Consider the following 18,602-nt stretch of genomic DNA (forward strand, 5'->3'; position numbering starts at 1 on the left):
TGAGATGAGTGGAAATGATTGTATGAATTAAAAAAATGTGTAACTATATTTATATATATATACATACACAATGTTGAATCATATCAACAAACCTTAAAGATTATTTTAAAAAATGTAAATTAATATTATTATCACATACATTAAGGGTGAATGTATTTAGGTAATGACATCAATAATCTTTAAATAATTATAAAACATTTCTCACGCCGACTTTATAAACCATAATATTCAATGATGAAAACTTTTGACTCGCCACATAAACCTTCATTAATTATCGTTAAACCAGATTAAAAGCTTTGGTAAATATTTTTAATAAAGTTTTGGTATATACAATGAAATTGTTTTACTGTATCTTTCTAGGTAAATATATATATATTGATAATATATATTTTTTTCAATCAATTTAATCTTATCGGAATATGTCATAAAAATGAAAAGTTGTAATTACGTGTAATAGTCCAAGCTCACCATTAGTAAATATTATATGTTTTAGTCCGCTACTTATCGTCATGAGCTTCACAATTTAAGAACGTGTCTATTAGGGAGGAGTTTCCACACTTAGAATGTTTTGTTCCCCTCTCCAACCGATTGTTAGATTCAATCCACTTTCCTTGGAGCCTGCGTACTTGCTGACACATTATCTGGTGTTTGAGTTCACCACTAGTAGATATTGTTTGCTTTAGTCCGTTACTTATTGTCGTCAGTCTCACAGTTATGAGGTTTCCACATTCTTATAAAGAATGTTTCATTTCACAATCCACACTTCTTGGGGACCCAACGTCCTCACTGGCATACCGCCCAATGTCTGGCTTTGACACTATTTGTAATAACTCAAGCCCATCGCGAGCAGATATTGTCTGTTTTAGCTCGTTACGTATCGTCGCAAGTCTCACAGTTATAAAAAGGTATAATAGAGAGAGATTTCAACATCTTTTGTTAAACACATGTGTACTAACGATATCCGCTTTCTGTGGATCTTTTTCACTTTACTTCAATTTCTGTCCCATTTTTCCCGCCTTAACTAAATAATTAATAAAAAAATCAACTACATATTCAATAATTAAATCATAATAATATTCTTAATCATTAATAATAAAAATCACCAATAAATTTGACAATTTTTTTAATTTGTCATTTTCTCTTCTTTTTTTTTTTTTAATTAAAAATTTGTCATTTTCAAGTTGCTGTTTGGGAATAATATTGAAAAATACTGTTTCTCTTTCTGAAAAAAAAAAACACATATATATATATATATTGGAAATAAGTGTAGGTATCATAATTTTGAGAATATTTGCTAATTTTAAAAATATTTTTTTCTCAAAATTAAACATCTTATTGGTAGAAAAATATGGCTATAAATTTAGGTAATTAAAATGTTTTCAATTTTTAAACATGGGTCCAATCCATTAAATAATCCCTCTAAAAATATACGAGATAAGTTTAGAGGTAAAAATTAATTATTTTGTAAAGGTATGACTTAAATTGCACGAGCATTATTAAGGGTCAAAGAGTCCATGTGGCATGTCGGGAAGGAGTTGTATGATGAAACTCCGACCATACTAAGATAATGCTCAAAACTATATCTTCATTAAATTATTGAGCTCTATTATTAAAAATTCATATATGGTGTTACTTAAAGAAGTAGGGAATCTATTATTACGTAGATCTAAAAAGTATAGTGTATCAATATTACATTTATAACACATAAAATATGTGATGGAGGATGCTCAATTCATATAATATAAAGTTGTTTTAGTTTATTATTGAATAAAAATTTAATTTATTACATGATTAGTTTATCAATTATATGTATTAGAAAATTTAAAAAGACAAAATAAAATAGAAAAATATATTTTATTTTATTTTATTTTATTTATTTTTGGAAACTTGAGCGTAATTTACGAATAGTCCCCGAAGACACGGCACGTGCGATTGGGGATAGCTAGTAGCTACTGGACGCAGTCCAAACATAGCACCCAAAATTTAGGCAAATCGGGCCCTTCCAAATGGGCCCCCACCGGGCCCAACCCGTCCCATTACCCGGCCCAATACTCCTCCTCCCTTCTCCCCTTCAAAAATCACTTGCTTGTCCCTCTCTCGGCTCGTCAAACGCCCTTTCTTCTTCTTCTGCTTCCCTCTCCTCCAATGGAGTCTTCTCCGGACGACATCGCCGACGACCTCCAGAGCCTCAGCTTCAATTCCACGAACACCAACCGCAGCATCAGCTCCGGCTCCGAGACTACTCTCACCGCCTCCTCCTCATCCGTACACATCCCTTCTATTCTCAACAAGCCTCACGCGCCTTCTTCCGACCCTTGCTGGTCTGCTGTTAACCGGATCCGATCCGACTCGTCGTCTCGCCAACTCGCCTTCTCTGACCTTAAGTTCTTCAACCGCCTCGGTTCCGGCGACATTGGCTCCGTCTACCTCGCTGGCCTCAAGTCCACTGGAGCCGACGGATGCCTGTTCGCGGCGAAGGTAATGGATAAGAAGGAACTGGCGAGTCGGAGTAAAGAAGGCCGAGCAAGGACTGAGAGGGAGATTTTGGAGTCTTTAGACCATCCGTTTCTTCCGGCACTCTATGCTAGTATCGACTCGCCTAAGTGGCTCTGTCTCTTGACGGAGTTCTGTCCCGGCGGTGACCTTCATGTTCTCCGGCAACGGCAGCCTAACAAACGATTCGATGAACTCGCCGTAAGGTGCGCACCATAGAAAATCAATGATTCATCTCTTTAGTTTCAATTTGAGTTTCATTATACTATTATTTGCACGCACAAATTACATTATACAACTCCAGTTAGAGTTCTTTTTTCTTTTTTTAATTGAGGGATTGGAGAGCTGGGTTCGAATCGTGTGTGGCGAGTGTAGCGATGAGGGGGAAATGCACGCTCTGGGAAAGTGACGATGCGTGGGAGTGGTCCCACAATCTGACATGACCGGTATGACGGTCAGAAGTGGGACCTTCTGGTTGGTCATTGTCGCTTGAGGGATTTGAGGGGAATAGGATGTTACTGTGGGACTATTGGCACTGGAAAATTTTAGCTCGTTAGTATAGAAGGATGGATATTTTTTTAAAGAAACTGGGACTGTTGAGTGCTGTCTCGGACTCAGTGATCAGATGAGGCAAGGCCCACGTGAGCTCGAGAGTCGATGTTTGTGAGCTCTCCAATAGGATCCAAATTAGAAGGTCAAAGTTTATTTCCTCTGCTGACTTTCTTTAAATGAATAATTTTACTGCCAGCGGTGTTTTGAAAAATTTGTTCCAAGTGGAGCAACCACGAAGCTCAAAGCACTGGGTGATCAGAAATGCTCTTGGTTGCTGTTTCTGAGTTGTTATTAGTATCTGTACACATTTTTTTAGAACGAAGCATTTATGAAACATGTTTTATTTTTTAGTTCTTAAATTTCTTTTACGAATGATCCACATGAGAGAATAATCAGAGTTGTTTTTCACTATTTAACACAAACTTTAACACAGTTCCATAGTTAAACCATTTTTATCTTTCTTGACAAGTTCTGGGTTTGATAAAATTCTAAAAGAAAATTTAGAAAATTATTTCTAAGGGTATTTATTGAAGTTTTAGAATACATTTTTTATGGGTTGTTTTTAGGATATTTGCTGAAGAAAAAAGTAACCCTTTAACTAGTTTAGCTAGTTTCTTCTTTGACCTGGTCGGTTTGGATGGAGTCGTGAGGAAGAAGAATAGGGTCCCCATCGCATTAATTTTTTGTTAACTCACAATTTATTCTCACTGGAAACAAAAGAAACTACCCCTAAAGTCTCATTGGTGCACAAAAGCCAGCTCATATTGAGTTATAACCATCTATTATTATGCCATACCAGCTGGTTAGATCAACTCCTGCCGAGCTTTCATTTAGTTCCACGGCAAGGTGTCATAATTTTTGTGCAAGTCCCATAAGTTTTTGCAGGTTGTCTTAATTTATTATAAAAAAAGGTTTGCCACCCTACTGGTAAAAGTAAATGAACCAAAATATATAAATCAGAGAGAACGTATTGGTAAGTAAGCAGGTTTTGTTGTCCATTTATTACCATTGCCGCTAAAAGACATTTTTCTCTCTCTTTCTCTCTGTTACTTGAACAAGTAGTTTTGTTTTATTTATTTAATTGATTTTTTGGGGTGCGGGGGGTGGGTGTAGTGATGGTGTAGGGTCCAAAACAGGCACTAGATAAATACATATATTACATGTTCATATGGCCAAAATATCAAATTGGCATATAAACAATTCTGGTTGTTGCTCTTTAGCATCAGAGAGGGGCTCACATGTTCTTTCTTGAAGATTTTGAGATCTCGAAAGGAATTAGAATTCCAAATCTCGTGGCTCTCCGTGCTTTTACTGGATTTCTGGATTGTTTTACCTACCATTTTGACTAAACTTACTCAGTACAACCCTTTAGCTTCAAATCTAAGATGGTCACTCCCTCATCGTTCATCTCATGATTTGTCAAGTCTTTCTAAATGATGATCTGTAATAAGTCAATAACCATGTGATTTGCAAGAATCCGAGGCCTCCCACGTTACAATAATAATGGGGAATGTTCTCTCTTGGATGGTTTCAAATGTGAAAGCACATTATTTTTTAATATCCTTTTATGTGTGACTTTAACTGGCCAGGCCGAGGAGATGAGACATATATACATGCAAACCAATAAAAAAGGAGGGAAATTCCTGGAGCCCCTCCACGTAGCCATTGCTTTAGCTAATTTGGTCGGCCCACAGGCTAAAAGTCTACAGACACTTCGTTATTTCTCTCTTGTTCTTTTGCTATTTATGTTCTGTATATAGGGCCAGTGGCAATAGCCATTTTCTCAGACATGCTTGGTCTTGATGTCTTGTTTTTCTCTCTCTCTCTCTACCTGTCACCTATTGACTTTGTGTCAAGTCTCCCTCACCCTATAGTTTATTATTATGTATCATTTTGATTGGCATTTGTTGTTTGCTTTGTAGATTCTATGCATCTGAGATTGTGGTTGCTATCGAGTATCTTCACATGATGGGGATCGTTTACCGTGATCTGAAGCCTGAAAATGTGCTGGTACGATCGGACGGCCATATCATGCTCACTGATTTTGATCTCTCCTTGAAGTGTGAGGATTCAACGGCGACCCCACAGGTTATCAATGCTAAAAATCCGACAAATGGCACCGCCCTGCCAAAGGACTACCAAATTGATGCCCCTCCTTTTGCATCATCCTCCTGCATACTTCCAAACTGTATAGTCCCCGCCGTGTCATGTTTCAACCCAAAACGCAAGCGCAAGAAGAAGTCTGGTCGACGCAATGGACCTGAGTTTGTTGCCGAACCGGTCGACGTCCGGTCAATGTCATTTGTTGGCACCCACGAGTACTTGGCACCAGAGATTGTCTCCGGTGAGGGCCATGGAAGCGCAGTGGACTGGTGGACTCTAGGGGTGTTTGTGTTTGAGTTGTTTTATGGAGTGACACCCTTTAGAGGCATGGACAATGAGCTCACCTTGGCCAATATAGTGGCCAGAGCCCTTGAGTTTCCTAAAGAACCGGCAGTGCCAGTGGCGGCAAAGGACCTTATTTCCCAGTTACTGGTCAAAGACCCGGCGAGGCGGCTGGGGTCAACGACAGGGTCGTCGGTGATCAAGCACCATTCATTTTTCCAAGGGGTGAATTGGGCATTATTGAGATGTACTACGCCACCATTTATTCCCCCACCATTTAGTAGAGAAAAAGTTGCATTGGATGAAAGCTGCCCTGTGGCCCCAATCGAGTATTATTAGTGGCTACATTGAGCAAGATTGGTTTTGTTTGGGATTAGTAATTAGCAGCCAGCGACAGTCGCACAAATTTCCACGGCTTATTCTGCGAGCACATGGCCTTTGTAAATCTAAATGTGCATATATTAATAAAGCGCCATTAATTGGTTACATAGGTTTATGTTGTGACTAAGAGACAACCTCAGCCACAATAGCTAGCTGGTTTAGATTTCAGAGCTCTTATAGTACTTGTACTACATCTCCCAATGCCTTTTGTTTCTAATCCAAAAGTCAGCTTAACTGAGTGAACACTACACAAACTAACATTGTTCGTCATTTCAACAATAGAGTTGGTCTCTATTTAGTAAGTTTTCTAAACTCGTTTGATATGTGATGTAGCTGCTATTTCTTTTAAACTTTGTCTACTATCATATACTAGCCCTATTTCATAATATCTCTCATTTTTATATGATATTGATTCATCTCGTGTCATTTCGTATTTGCAGAAGTCGTCCCCTTTGTGCTTTTCATGGTGCACTGGTGTGGGATCCCACATTGATTTGTGAGAGGAACGAGTACCAACGAGGACGCTGAGCCTTAAAGGGGGTGGATTGTGATATCACACTTCGAACCGTTGAGCCTTAAAGGGGGTGGATTGTGATATCACACATAGGTTCAAAAGAGAAACGAAACATTCTTTATAAGAATGTAGAAACTTCTTCCTAGCAGATACATTTCAAAAACCTTTTGAGAAAACTCGAAAGGAAAAACTGCTAGGGGTGAATTTAGGCGGTTACAGTTGGCATCCATTCCCTGTCTTGGTGACATCTGAGATAAGTACAAAAAGCATACATCTGATCGACAGTTGAGGGGTTGCGATGGCTGATAGATCATGCATGAGATAGGTATGATCTATTATTGTGTGTGTTTGCATGCGGGGGGTCGCTCACACGTTCACATGGCTTGTTTTGTTTAGAGGAAGAATGTGGGGTTCTCGACATAAACACACAATTGGTTTTGAGCAGTTGTATTCCTGTAGTTTTGTCATGCGTTTGCTTTGATTTGCCTTTTTTCCCTTTTTTGATTTCTTCAATATGTCTGTTTCCCTTTGTCTCTTACTTTTCTTAATGTGCATGCAGCCTCTCTCATTTTCATGTTTAAAAGCAAGCGGGACTTGGCAACAACTTCTTAGCAAACTTTAAACAAACAGCAGAGGTATCAAATAGAAATGAACGATCCAAAAAGCAAGAAACTTGGACAGATCTACAAGCAGACTGAGCAGAACCATGGATTTGTTAACAGTCTCTCTCTCTCTTCAGGAACTAGAAATGACATGGAGACATGCGGACAAGGTTTGCAGACCTGAACGGCAAGCCAATTATCCGAAAGCCTTAGAATTTTCGTCCCAATAATTGAAAGTGTTATCCAAATTAGACGATCCTTGGCTTCATGTGCTTAACTCTTGGTCCTGGATGTGATGGGTAGGACAGTCACCGATAAGTGATAAGGAGTCGTGGAAATAGAGAAGAAAGTTTCTACTGATCTGTTCTTGAAGAACTTCTATGGCCCCATGCTCATTGAGTCGTGACCCAAGAGAGGTAGAAAGTTGTAGCCTATAGGCTTTCTATGTCGATCGATTATGCATTACTATTGTTGTCCCTACTTCTTGTTGATATCGAACTTCTAGAACTTCAATATGATAGATTTTCTTTTTTTGAAATGAAATTTTTTCTCATGAAGGGCTTCTATATGCTTATTTTACCTTCCCTCCTAAATGTGGCTAAAGAAATAGCTTCCATAGTTTGAGAAAATATAATAAAGTTTACTATTAACAAATATTGTCTTACTTGCCTAAAGAGGTGGATTTGCTTGTAGAGGTGGACATGAGGCTATGGGCCAACAAAGACGCTAGGCCTCGAAGGGAAGAGGATTAGAGAGTGCCACATAAATTGGAGAAGGGAACAAGGGACAACAAGGATATTAGGACCCGAAGGGAAGTGAATTATGAAATCCCACGTCAATTGAAAAAGAAAACAATACATTTTTGATATGGGTGTAGAAATTTTTTCATAACCGACATATTTTAAAAACCTTGAAAGAAGCTCGAAAGTTTCAAACTTCAAATATGACCATCTCTACAACCCGGATTGGGCCATTATTGAAAAGGTAAAGAAGACACTTAATTGGATTAGTATTCCCAAAAGCTATACCCTCTTGGAAAACCAGATAGATTGAATCAAGAAATTATAAGAACATCCTCATTATTAAATTAATTCTAACTCCCTTTAAATTATTGAAATCATTGAAAAAGCTTATGAAGACATCCTCATTCCTAATTACATCTCTATTTAAATTATTGAAAAAGTTGTGACTGCATCTTGATTATCTAAATGATTGTTTACTTTTGAGATACACAACATTTTTACATCTCAAATAAGATAATGTCACCCTTATTAATGGACACTCATGGTCCTACAACAACTTTTAGAATAACATTAATCATATTAAAAGATTCTGCCTTACAAAACAAACATTTACAATCAGTAAAAAAAAACAATCTAATATAATAGTTCTATGTGCATGAAATAAATAGAAAAATCATATGATAAATCTCTTAAACGGATGCATCATGAATGTATAAAATCTTTTACTCTACAGTGACAGAGGGCAAGAAATCATGGAAAGCTTTGGTCGAAGGCAGAGAAAAAGTGATGGATATTTTCTGATTCTGTGGCATACCGCACAATTATAGAACAGAGTGAAACAATGATTGGAATTAGCACAGCCAAAATTAATCATGCACAATGAGATAAGAACAATTTGGGAATCATTAATCTCACAATTGAAATGATGGTCATCACTGAAATGTTGAAATTCATCTATCAAAATTTTTGAGTTCCAAACAAGTTAAAAAGAAGAACCTCTACCAAGCTACCACAGCCCTGAAACTTGAACCAAATTCAACAAAAATACTAACTGATAATGACCGCCAAATGAGTTGCTCAGTCAAAGAGGCTGAAACCCATATCCTGCAGAAAGATGAAACATAAAATTTAGGTCCATTTTCATACAGTACAAGTCATTCACAGATTAGAATGCAGAATAGCAAATCAAAATGTGTATGCATATGAACAACAGGTTAAACACTTACATCGTCAGATTCTTCTTTCTCCTCGACCTTCTCCTCTTTCTTCTGCTCGGCTGCGGCTGGTGCTGCACCACCACCAGCGGCACCGCCGGCAGGGGCGGCGATGCCGACTGCACCGCCACCAGATGGCACTGACGCTAGCTTCTCCCGTCCGGAGGCTATCAACTCTGTGATATCCTTTCCTTTCACTTGGGATAATAGCGAGTCAATCCTGTCCTCGTCCACCTCAGCCCCAACTGTAAATAAAACCCCACAAGATATCATAACACGAATTCAATAAGAGCACCCATCATTTCGGGTAATACATTTCAGACTTCAATTAATTTTTAGCAACTCCCTAACTAAATCATAAAGAGACTGCCAGTATAACAAAATTTCGGATCGATTAAAACCCAGTCATTAACAAATCCTATAACAATAACTCTATCTTCGACAGCAGCAACAATGCCAATGTAGCAATTGAATCTGTAAGAAAAGAACAAAGAGTTTGTGAAAGAACCTGAATTAAGAATACACTTCACATCATCGAGTCCGGGGCTGGTGTTGCCACCGAGTACGGCCAACAAATACGCAGCGACCACCTTCATTTCTGCTTCGACACCATCAAATGTTAAAAACCAGAAATGAGAATCACATACACAATAAAAATCAATGGAAAAACAAGATTCGGAGAAGAAAGAATACTTGAGAAGCTCGTAACAGAAGCCGCAAACAAGAGGGAAGGGAGATCGGAGCCGTCGGTCAAAGAGTAAAAGGCCAAATGTCGCGGATGCAACAATTTATAATTAGGGTTCTCTTTTTCGGGCCTTTCGTGAGCCTAAAACGGTTAATGGGCGCCATATGGGCCTCCCGGAGCTTTGCAGTTTCCAGTCCAACTACACATCTTTTCGTCTGATTATGACGAAAATACCCTCCTTATTTGGGCTGGAAAGTGCCCAACCATTAAAAGCCCATGAAACCTTTTCGGCCCAAAAAGAGGCCCGATGAGGAGGGCATTTTCGTCCTCTGGTAATAAACGGTACATGATTGCGCGGGAAAATCTTCTACGGGCAGTGACAGTGTCGCGGCATTTCTTCTCGGAAGCACGGTTTCTGAAAACTCCCTCTCACCATGTCTCTTCTCGTCTTCTGTTTATTTGAAGCATTATTTTTTTAGTCTGATCCTTCGGCGTTTGTGAAGACCGGCAATTATAATGAGCGTCGAAAGCCGAAGGCGAGGCCGCGCAAGAGTAGTAGGTCGAAGAAGCAGAGGATAATCCGGTCCGCCGGGGAGGAGATCGAATCAAAGCTTGGATTTGATATCTTCTCTGAATGCGATAAGAGGCTTGGATGGTTGTTCACTTTTTCTCCTGTAAGTAAATACTGTAGAATCTGGCTGCTCTTGTAGTTTCTTTTTGCGATTTCTGTTTCTTTCAACCAGGAAATTTCTAGTGATTGGATGATTTTGGATGTTGCTATTCTGCCAAGGAAGTAAGGATAATTTAGGGAGTGGAATTTTGATAACGCTGATAATCCGATAAATTATCTATGAAGATGACAGATGCCTATGTTTCTCTTAAAGAATTGTCTCGATGGCCATGGAGTCGTAATTTGATTTCAAGCAGCATTTTCTAAATATCAATAATCGTAATGTGTGCTACTGTCCCAAGTAAGATCAAACATTGAAATGCTATTGTCCAGGATTGGTTTTTGGATCCTTTGTTCAGTTTCTCTATTACGGACAAAGGAACTATTAAATTGATTAGATACTTTTTTACATTTGTTCTTCATGTTCCTATATTAGCCTGTAATCTTTTATCTATCAGTAAACTTTGTAGAGATTACAATTGTCATGTCACTTTCTTTAATTCTCATTGTATTTTCAGCATCAAGACTTGGGAAAGAAGGTTTGAAGTGCATAGTCTCGTAGTACTAAGACAAATGTTTTTCTAGTAATAAAATAACTCGGATCTTAGTAGTATCAGTTCTCATATTGTTTTTGAACAAATCATGCTTTGGCATCATTGATTAGGCCAGCTCAATTTTTTCTACTTATGTTTGTTTTCCAATTTATTATAAAATGTTGATTGCTCATTTCTTCATTGTGAAAGTTGCATATTGCAAAAAAACTATGGATCCACATATGTACCAAAACCTTCCAAAGCTTCCAGACCGATCTACTTAATTTATTGTGACGTTTGAGATTCTTATAAAGTTTTGACTCATAGTAGTAAAAAGTGGTGTGTTACTTTTATTGACTATCACACACATCTATTTTGGGCCTATTTAATGAAAAGAATCTGAGGCGAAAGACTTTTTCAAACATTTCTATAATCTGATTGAAACTTAATTTCAAACTAAAACCAACATCTTACACACTTGCGATGGAGCTGAGTACTTCAACAAGTATTTGAGTGATTTTTTTAAAGGATAAGGGCATTTTACATCAGTCTACTTGTCAAGATACCCTTCAACAAATTGGAATTGTTGAACAAAAAAGTAGACACTCACTAGAGGTTGCACGTGTCATAATGTTTTCAATGCATGTTCCTAAACATTTATGGGAAAGTTGTAATGGTCCTAACCCACTGCTAGTATACTGCCCTCTTTAGGTTTTCTCTTCAAAGGCTTCCTCTCAAGGTTTTAAAATAGGTCCATTAGGGAGAGGTTTCCACACCCTTATAGGAAATGTTTCGTTCCCCTCCCCAACTGATGTGGGATCTCACAGAGGTTGTACTCATTCACTACTTATATGATAAATAGAATGTGTAATATGATAGGACAAGACATATTGAACTTCGACAAACATTTCACAAAAGAGAAGATTGATGCAGGTGTCTTAAGCCTATCTTATCTTCCGGCAGATGATATGTTAACTAAAGATCTTTCTAAAAGACAATTTGATAAACTTATCAACAAGCTTGCTATGGAAGATATTTACAAAGCAGCTTGAGGGGCAGTGTTGGATTCCCTTTTATATCTTTTGTATTATTGATTGTGTAGCATGTATATATTCCCTATTTTTATTTGTATTACTCTCTACACTGCAATTTTTTTAAAAAAAGCAAGAGAAGTAGGAGGTATTGAGGTTTAATATCCATAATGTTTGTGTATGATATATTCGGATAAGTCGTACCTGAGCCTCTCTATATGAAATCAACAAGAATAGTGTGTGTATATATATATATGAACTCTTACTTCAAAAGTGATCAGATATTTTTAACTAGTTGCTGAACATACGTTAGATGCATTACATTGTGTGATGTGGGCATTACAGGTTCTTGGTTGGCAACAAACAGCTGCAAAGATTGGAACGCAACGCGGTGTTGCATCAACCCAATGGTTGAATGAGAGAATCTCTCTTGCAAGATATGCCCGTATGACCTATTTTTCCTCCAAATTCTTTATTTATAAGAGTGTTGATATGAACCATACTTTTGAAATCATATTTGGCAGGTACCATAAGGAAATTTTGAACTTGATAGGCTAATTTTTGCAGCAGATATATAATTTTTCAAGGGCATTACATGATCAACAGCAGGTTTTTTTACTTTTAACTTTTAATCTTTAAGTCCGTTTTGTTTTATATTTCCTTGTAGGATCCTTGTTGGCTTACATAATTTAGTTGATTGATTGAGAATTTCTGGAAAAACTGCCTTCTGCAATTTTTTCTTTCTTTTTCATAGTATGGTTTGATTGGACTTTTTCCAACCTGAGAATTTGAAAATTTGATTCATAGGTAGTTGGGATGTTGGATGTTGGTGTTCTAGACCAGCCTACCATTAGCACATATTATCCTCTTTGGGTTTCCATTTTAGGCTTTCTTTCGAGGTTTTTAAAATGCGTCCGTTAGGGAGAGATTTTCACACCCATATAAGGAATGCTACGTTCCCCTCTCCATTCGATGTGGGATCTCACAATCCACCACATTGGGGCACAACGTCCTTGCTGGCACACCACCTGGTGTTTGGCTCTAATGTGGGATCTCACAGCGAGCTAAAGCGGACAATATATGCTAGCTGTGGGCTTGAGTTATTACAAATGGTATTAGAGCTAGACATCGGACGGAGTGTCAACAAGGACGCTGGATCCCAAAGGGGTGGATTGTGAGATCCCACATCGGTTAGAGAGGGGGACGAAACATTCGTTACAAGGATGTGAAAACCTTTTCTTATCAGACGCGTTTTTAAAACTATAAGGCTACCTAACGGGCTAAAGTAGACAATATCTACTAGCAGTAGACTTGGACTATTACAAAGATACAAGAGGTATTAACATAGATGAGTGTGTTTTGTGGATGAGGTTTGTTTCAAGTGTTGCTTAAAATTCTCTCTCATTGTATTATACAGTATTAGTTAGTAGTTATTCTAAGTTTTTGCCTTTGAAGTTGTGACATTCTGATAAGTCTTTACCTAGATGGTGCTTGTAACCTGTGAAGTCTTGACCTTATCCCATCTAGACGCAAACAAATTGAACAAACTGTGCTTTTGGATTCTATTTAAAAAATAATTTCATATACATAATCGCTATACTTCTTATTTTGTCCTCCGTATAACGAGTCTGCCATTGGTTTCTTTGTAATAGGTCCAACATCCTAGTCTGACGTACCCTGGAGCAAATTCATAAAATGGTAAGTGTTACAAATTTATACCATAAATTCTTAAGTTTGAGTTTATTTCGTTTTGAATATTGTATTTAGTAAGTATCAAAGAACATAAAATTTTAAGACTAAATTTATAATTAACTTTAATATCTCATAAAGTTTATAATCACCGTCACCACCACGAGATGCTAGTAAAAAATGTGAATACAAAAGTAACGGAGCTTTTATACATGTTAGCCTAAAAGAAAAGAAAAATAAAAAAGCCAGACAGTACGCCAAAAATCCTCAGCCACTTCCCAGTTTCTTAGCTCAAATCGTCTGGTCCTCTCTGGCACTCGACAGAGGGCAATAGCCATGGCAGCAATCACTCAACGGAGCTTCTTGAATCTCACCGCGTTAAAATCCTTCACGGCTGAGACCAGAACGCGCTACGAGAGGAGAAAACTTGGAGCTAACAGCTCGGTTAAGTGCTCTCAGACATTGGAAGGCTCTGCCCAAAGTGTTACAGTGTCAAATGGCAAGGATTCCTTAGTAATTTGCCGAGTTCTCAACGGAATGTGGCAGACTAGCGGTGGATGGGGGAGAATCGACCGTGACGACGCGGTGGAGGCAATGCTCCGATATGCCGACGCTGGACTTTCAACCTTTGATATGGCCGACCACTGTACGTATTACAGCGCTTTAGGGATCCAATATCCACAAATATTTGAAATTAAAATTATCCGTTAATATTATCATCTTCTTTTGGCATTTGTTTCCTTGTGGACCACTCGGTAGGCTGTGCGTTTCAATCCATAAACAGCTTTAATGTAGCCACGTAGCCTGTTTGCGTGCCACATATTTTTTAAAATTCCTGGTTTGATTTGATTTTATCCTCTCTCTTTCCTGGTAGATGTAATTTTGAAGGAGGTCTGTTTTTGGGAAATAATATTTTCGTTCCTTAGGATAAATGCCTCAGTAGACTGGAAGATAGGGATTAATCGGCTTCTGGTGCGTGGACTAGGAAAATATTCGAGTGGCCTCATCTTCTTTGGTTCATTTAGCTTCACACAGTTAAAATGGCGAAGCTCTTGCCTAATTCTCCTAGTGGGTTCACTTTTGAGTTTGTGAAGCAGAGAAGAGAATGGAAGTCACAGAGATGGAATTCAGGTTATTTTAGATGTGTGCTCACTGAAAATAAACGACGGACGGTGGTTAAGAATGGAGAGGATGCATTAGACGTGTGTCGGGTTGTAAATGGAATGTGGCAGACAAGCGGGGGGTGGGGTCGAATTGATCGAGATAATGCGGTTGATGCAATGATTAAATATGCTGATTCTGGACTTGACACATTTGATATGGCTGATATATGTATGCACTTCGCCAGTCCCCTTAGTTGTTTGTTGTAATATTTAGCTATCACATTGAATTGTCGCTGATTGTGCTGCGATTTTCCTTCTGCTTACTCGGATTGAACCATAATGATCAATGAGACCATATAGATATGAAGTTGATAAATTTGGAGTTTCACGAGGATTATTGTTCATTAAATCCCGTAAATTGTAATTCTATTTAAGTATGCCTGTTATTTGAAATGAAGAGATGTTTACCATCTAGTGGGTTTGACTTGACGCCTTAAAATATTGGTGCCCCTTCATTTGTGTAGATGGACCTGCTGAAGATTTATATGGCATCTTCATCAATCGAGTTCGTAGAGAGCGTCCGCCTGAACTCCTGGAGAACATAAGAGGGTGAGCTACCACCTCATTGTAGGTAGTTGGATCAGTATTTTTTGAGATCCATGTTTAATGGAAGAACGTGCGCATTTGCAAGTAGATTTGAGTACAGAAAAGAAACTTATCATGCTTTTCTTTTGATATGCCATATCCAATGGAGTTTACAAAATCGAAAATTGGAAATTCATGTTTCTGTTTAATATTGCATATGCAGGCTTACAAAATGGGTGCCGCCGCCGGTGAAGATGACTAGTAGCTATGTCCGAGAGAGCATTAATATCTCACGAAAGAGAATGGATGTGTCTTCTTTGGACATGCTTCAATTTCACTGGTAAATAACAAATGATACCTTCTCTTATGGACGCACAGGATTGCATGCATATACATACACAATGTTAAAGTGACGTGTGGTTTATCAATCTCTTTCAGTGCTCATATTTGATTCAGTAAAACATCGTCTCAAGAGTCTTGATTTGATAGGTAGCTTAAAGCATGAACCCCGAGTGGCTCACCTTCTGATCTGGCATATCTTACCTAATTCAAACTTGTTTGCGAAGTTTGGTTGTGGTTATGTACACTCAGAATCCTCAAGAAGATGGCAGAAAAATATAGTTTGTCTTTATGGAACCTATAGTGCACGTTTTTCACAATTGATACTCCATTCCTGAAAGAAAAAATTAGGCAGGCTATACTTTGATGCTTCTCTTGCTATCTTAGATTTGTGGAATGAACTATGAAAATTATAAGACAGGATCAATGATGATCAATGAATTGAATCTATAAATTGACCATAGAACTCATCTAGACAGTTCTCGAGGAGCAGTTCCAACTTTAGACAGTTCTCGAGGAGCAGTTCCAACTTCCAATTCATATTTTTAATTGTCGTACATCTTGGTTGTTGCAATGTAACACTTTTTTACTTTTTGACATTTTGAAAAAAAAAAAAAAAAAAAAAAAAAAACATGGTGTGTCGTCTATGTTTCCTTGGTATCCTCCTTAAAACTTGATGTTTTTATATGGTTCTTTGAAGTGTATCTAAATATTTAACTTTGTATTTGGATTAGGTGGGATTATTCGAACTCTGGCTATCTTGATGCTCTCAAACATCTGACCGATTTGAAAGAAGAGGGTAAGAATTATTTATTCGAGCTCTTTGGTTTTTTTTTGAAGTTTTAGTTAATTAGATTACTTTAGCAAGTCGTGTGTAGGTAAAATCAAGACGGTTGCTTTGACAAATTTTGACACGGAAAGGTTACAAATTATTTTGGAAAATGATATCCCTGTTGTGAGTAATCAGGTAAATGTCAGGGGCATTTCTTTCATTGTTCATTGCTTTTTTGGTTTATTATTGACTCATATCTTTGATGAAAATTCATCAGGTTCAGCACTCTATTGTTGATATGAGGCCTCAACAAAAGATGGCAGAGCTTTGTAAGCTCACAGGAGTCAAGCTGATAACGTATGTCTTTGTCTCCCACTATTTCATTTTACCAATTATCCCAAGCCATGATGTCATCGGTGTTACCGTTTTCCTATGATCTATAGCTTTTATTTGATTTTGCTACCCGCATTGGCAATGTTTTATTTAAAGTATGATTTCTAATGCAGGTATGGAACTGTAATGGGTGGCTTATTATCTGAAAAATTCCTCGACACCAACTTAACGATTCCTTTTGCTGGCCCTCCATTAAATACTCCCTCCCTGCAAAAGTACAAAAGGGTATGAAAAATTCTTTTACATTAATGATACTGATGCTGGAGCAAGCTATTCCTCAATATTAGGGAGTTCGGAAATAAATTAAATTGCATAGGGATTCTTATCTGATTTTAGACTCGAATTTAGATGAGAAATAGTAACCTTAAAATGAATGGTAATGCTCTTTCTCAATGAAAGAAAGGTGGAGAAGTGAGAAATCCTCTTGGATCTGTTGTTTGACCTTACTTAAGTGAGAACTCTTATACACGGCAGATGGTTGATGCATGGGGAGGATGGAGTTTGTTTCAAGTTCTGCTACAGACACTTAAAAGAGTTGCTTCTAAGCATGGGGTCTCGATTCCGACCGTTGCTGTTAAATACATTCTAGATCAGGTAAAGTGGCCTTTCTTGTAAAGAAGATTGCTTTCACACGCAAATCTTAGTAACTTCCTACATGGATTATACATTTTCGTATTCACAATGCGACTGAGTTTCCCTTCTGAGATTGCAGCCAGCTGTGGCGGGATCAATGATAGGTGTTCGGCTTGGGTTATCAGAGCATTTGCAAGATACAAATGCCATATTTTCTCTTGCTCTTGACGAGGAGGACATAAACAGCATCGAGGAAGTTTCCAAAAAAGGTAAGAATCTTCTTAAAATTATTGGGGACTGTGGGGATGAATATAGGCGTGCATGACTTAGCAAATGCTTTCTTATTTGCTAGTGATATGAAATACTTGTTATTTGGTAGACTTCTGCAACTATATTGTCACACAACAGTTACTATGTTGATAATATATGGAAAACATTAAATTTATCCCGACCTTTAAATTGTGGGGTCTGGGGATTATATTCATTTCGTGCCACACGTAGCCAGGGCTGAAATGTGGATATTGAAAAAGTAGTCTGCCCAATCCATAACTCTAGGATCAAAGTAGAATTTGTCTTCTAGATCTGAATTCCTTGCTGTGATCCTCTGTCCAGTATGTATTGATCACAAAATGGGAAGGTAGGCTGATTAGACATTTTAGGGTTCAAAAAACTATTAATCACAAAGTTGAAAACATAAGCACATATTACACACTTTTGAAAGTTTACCTATGAAACAAACACATTCTTATAACTAAGCTTACAATTTATTTATTATTTTAGGTTGAACCTTCACACAAAGTAAAGTAATTACCCTCCTTTGAACTTTTTTTTTTCAAACCTGTTATAAGATTTTAAATTATTCTAGACTTAAAATCCTTCCAAATCGTTAAATTAATAACAATAGAAATAATAACTTTTATTTTTAAGGAAATGATAGAATTGTAAAAAAAAAAAAAAAAAAAAAAAAAGCATAATTTTCTTGCTAGTATTCTACTGGATTCTTGCCCTATTCAAGATATTAAATTTTTGTTAACATATCAATATTTTCATTGATACTTTTCACACAAATTTCAATCCATAAACAGCTTTAATGAATCTATTTTTATTATATCATGAAAAACCCTAAACATAATAATAAAAAAAAAAACAAAATGTCACTACCCTACATAGCATTCATTTTACCTCATGAATGAAGTCTAACGAAAAGGGCAAGAAAGAAGAGCAAAAGTATTAACACTTTTTTTATCCTCTTTCACGCTCATAGCTTTTCGTTTGCCCTTTTGATATAATAAAGTAGAGTAAAAGCTTACACACATACTTCATAAGACTTAAAAGATGTATTGAA

The 18,602-nt window shown here is 37.4% G+C and overlaps 3 protein-coding genes across 7 annotated transcripts; 2 read left to right on the plus strand and 1 right to left on the minus strand.

Moving 5' to 3' along the window:
* Positions 1-2,145: 2,145 nt before the first annotated feature.
* Positions 2,146-7,501, plus strand: LOC111777840 (protein kinase G11A). 3 transcript variants are annotated; one of them, XR_015412178.1, is made up of 5 exons: positions 2,146-2,699; positions 4,968-6,109; positions 6,252-6,650; positions 6,885-6,960; positions 7,065-7,501. XR_015412178.1 is itself a non-coding variant. In XM_023657562.2 (2 exons), the coding sequence occupies exons 1-2, from the start codon at positions 2,146-2,148 to the stop codon at positions 5,767-5,769; spliced, it is 1,356 nt and encodes a 451-aa protein (XP_023513330.1). In that variant the 3' UTR covers positions 5,770-6,123. The 3 variants fall into 3 exon arrangements, 1 of the variants encoding a protein (XP_023513330.1); XR_015412177.1 differs by having other exon boundaries at positions 6,885-7,501; XM_023657562.2 differs by lacking the exons at positions 6,252-6,650; positions 6,885-6,960; positions 7,065-7,501 and having other exon boundaries at positions 4,968-6,123.
* Positions 7,502-8,555: 1,054 nt separating this feature from the next.
* On the minus strand, positions 8,556-9,732 carry LOC111777479 (uncharacterized). The gene is made up of 4 exons (XM_023657103.2): positions 9,578-9,732; positions 9,393-9,482; positions 8,897-9,129; positions 8,556-8,774 (listed from the first exon to the last, which is right to left on the minus strand). The coding sequence occupies exons 2-4, from the start codon at positions 9,478-9,480 to the stop codon at positions 8,748-8,750; spliced, it is 348 nt and encodes a 115-aa protein (XP_023512871.2). The 5' UTR covers positions 9,481-9,482; positions 9,578-9,732; the 3' UTR covers positions 8,556-8,747.
* Positions 9,733-10,103: 371 nt separating this feature from the next.
* Positions 10,104-18,409, plus strand: LOC111777816 (NAD(P)-linked oxidoreductase superfamily protein). Of its 3 annotated transcripts, XM_023657536.2 has the most exons (13): positions 10,104-10,243; positions 12,149-12,248; positions 12,328-12,412; positions 13,456-13,501; positions 13,817-14,138; positions 15,120-15,204; positions 15,404-15,520; positions 16,254-16,318; positions 16,398-16,486; positions 16,569-16,648; positions 16,798-16,909; positions 17,159-17,278; positions 17,397-18,409. In XM_023657536.2, the coding sequence occupies exons 4-13, from the start codon at positions 13,499-13,501 to the stop codon at positions 17,580-17,582; spliced, it is 1,179 nt and encodes a 392-aa protein (XP_023513304.2). In that variant the 5' UTR covers positions 10,104-10,243; positions 12,149-12,248; positions 12,328-12,412; positions 13,456-13,498; the 3' UTR covers positions 17,583-18,409. The 3 variants fall into 3 exon arrangements, with proteins under 3 accessions (XP_023513304.2, XP_086974795.1, XP_023513305.2); XM_087118669.1 differs by lacking the exons at positions 10,104-10,243; positions 12,149-12,248; positions 12,328-12,412; positions 13,456-13,501 and having other exon boundaries at positions 13,721-14,138; XM_023657537.2 differs by lacking the exons at positions 10,104-10,243; positions 12,149-12,248; positions 12,328-12,412; positions 13,456-13,501; positions 13,817-14,138 and adding an exon at positions 14,370-14,824.
* The last annotated feature ends 193 nt before the right edge of the window (positions 18,410-18,602 follow it).

This window comes from Cucurbita pepo, chromosome 16 (assembly GCF_057944985.1).
Source record: "Cucurbita pepo subsp. pepo isolate OVF chromosome 16, ASM5794498v1, whole genome shotgun sequence".
Lineage (NCBI taxonomy): Eukaryota > Viridiplantae > Streptophyta > Magnoliopsida > Cucurbitales > Cucurbitaceae > Cucurbita > Cucurbita pepo.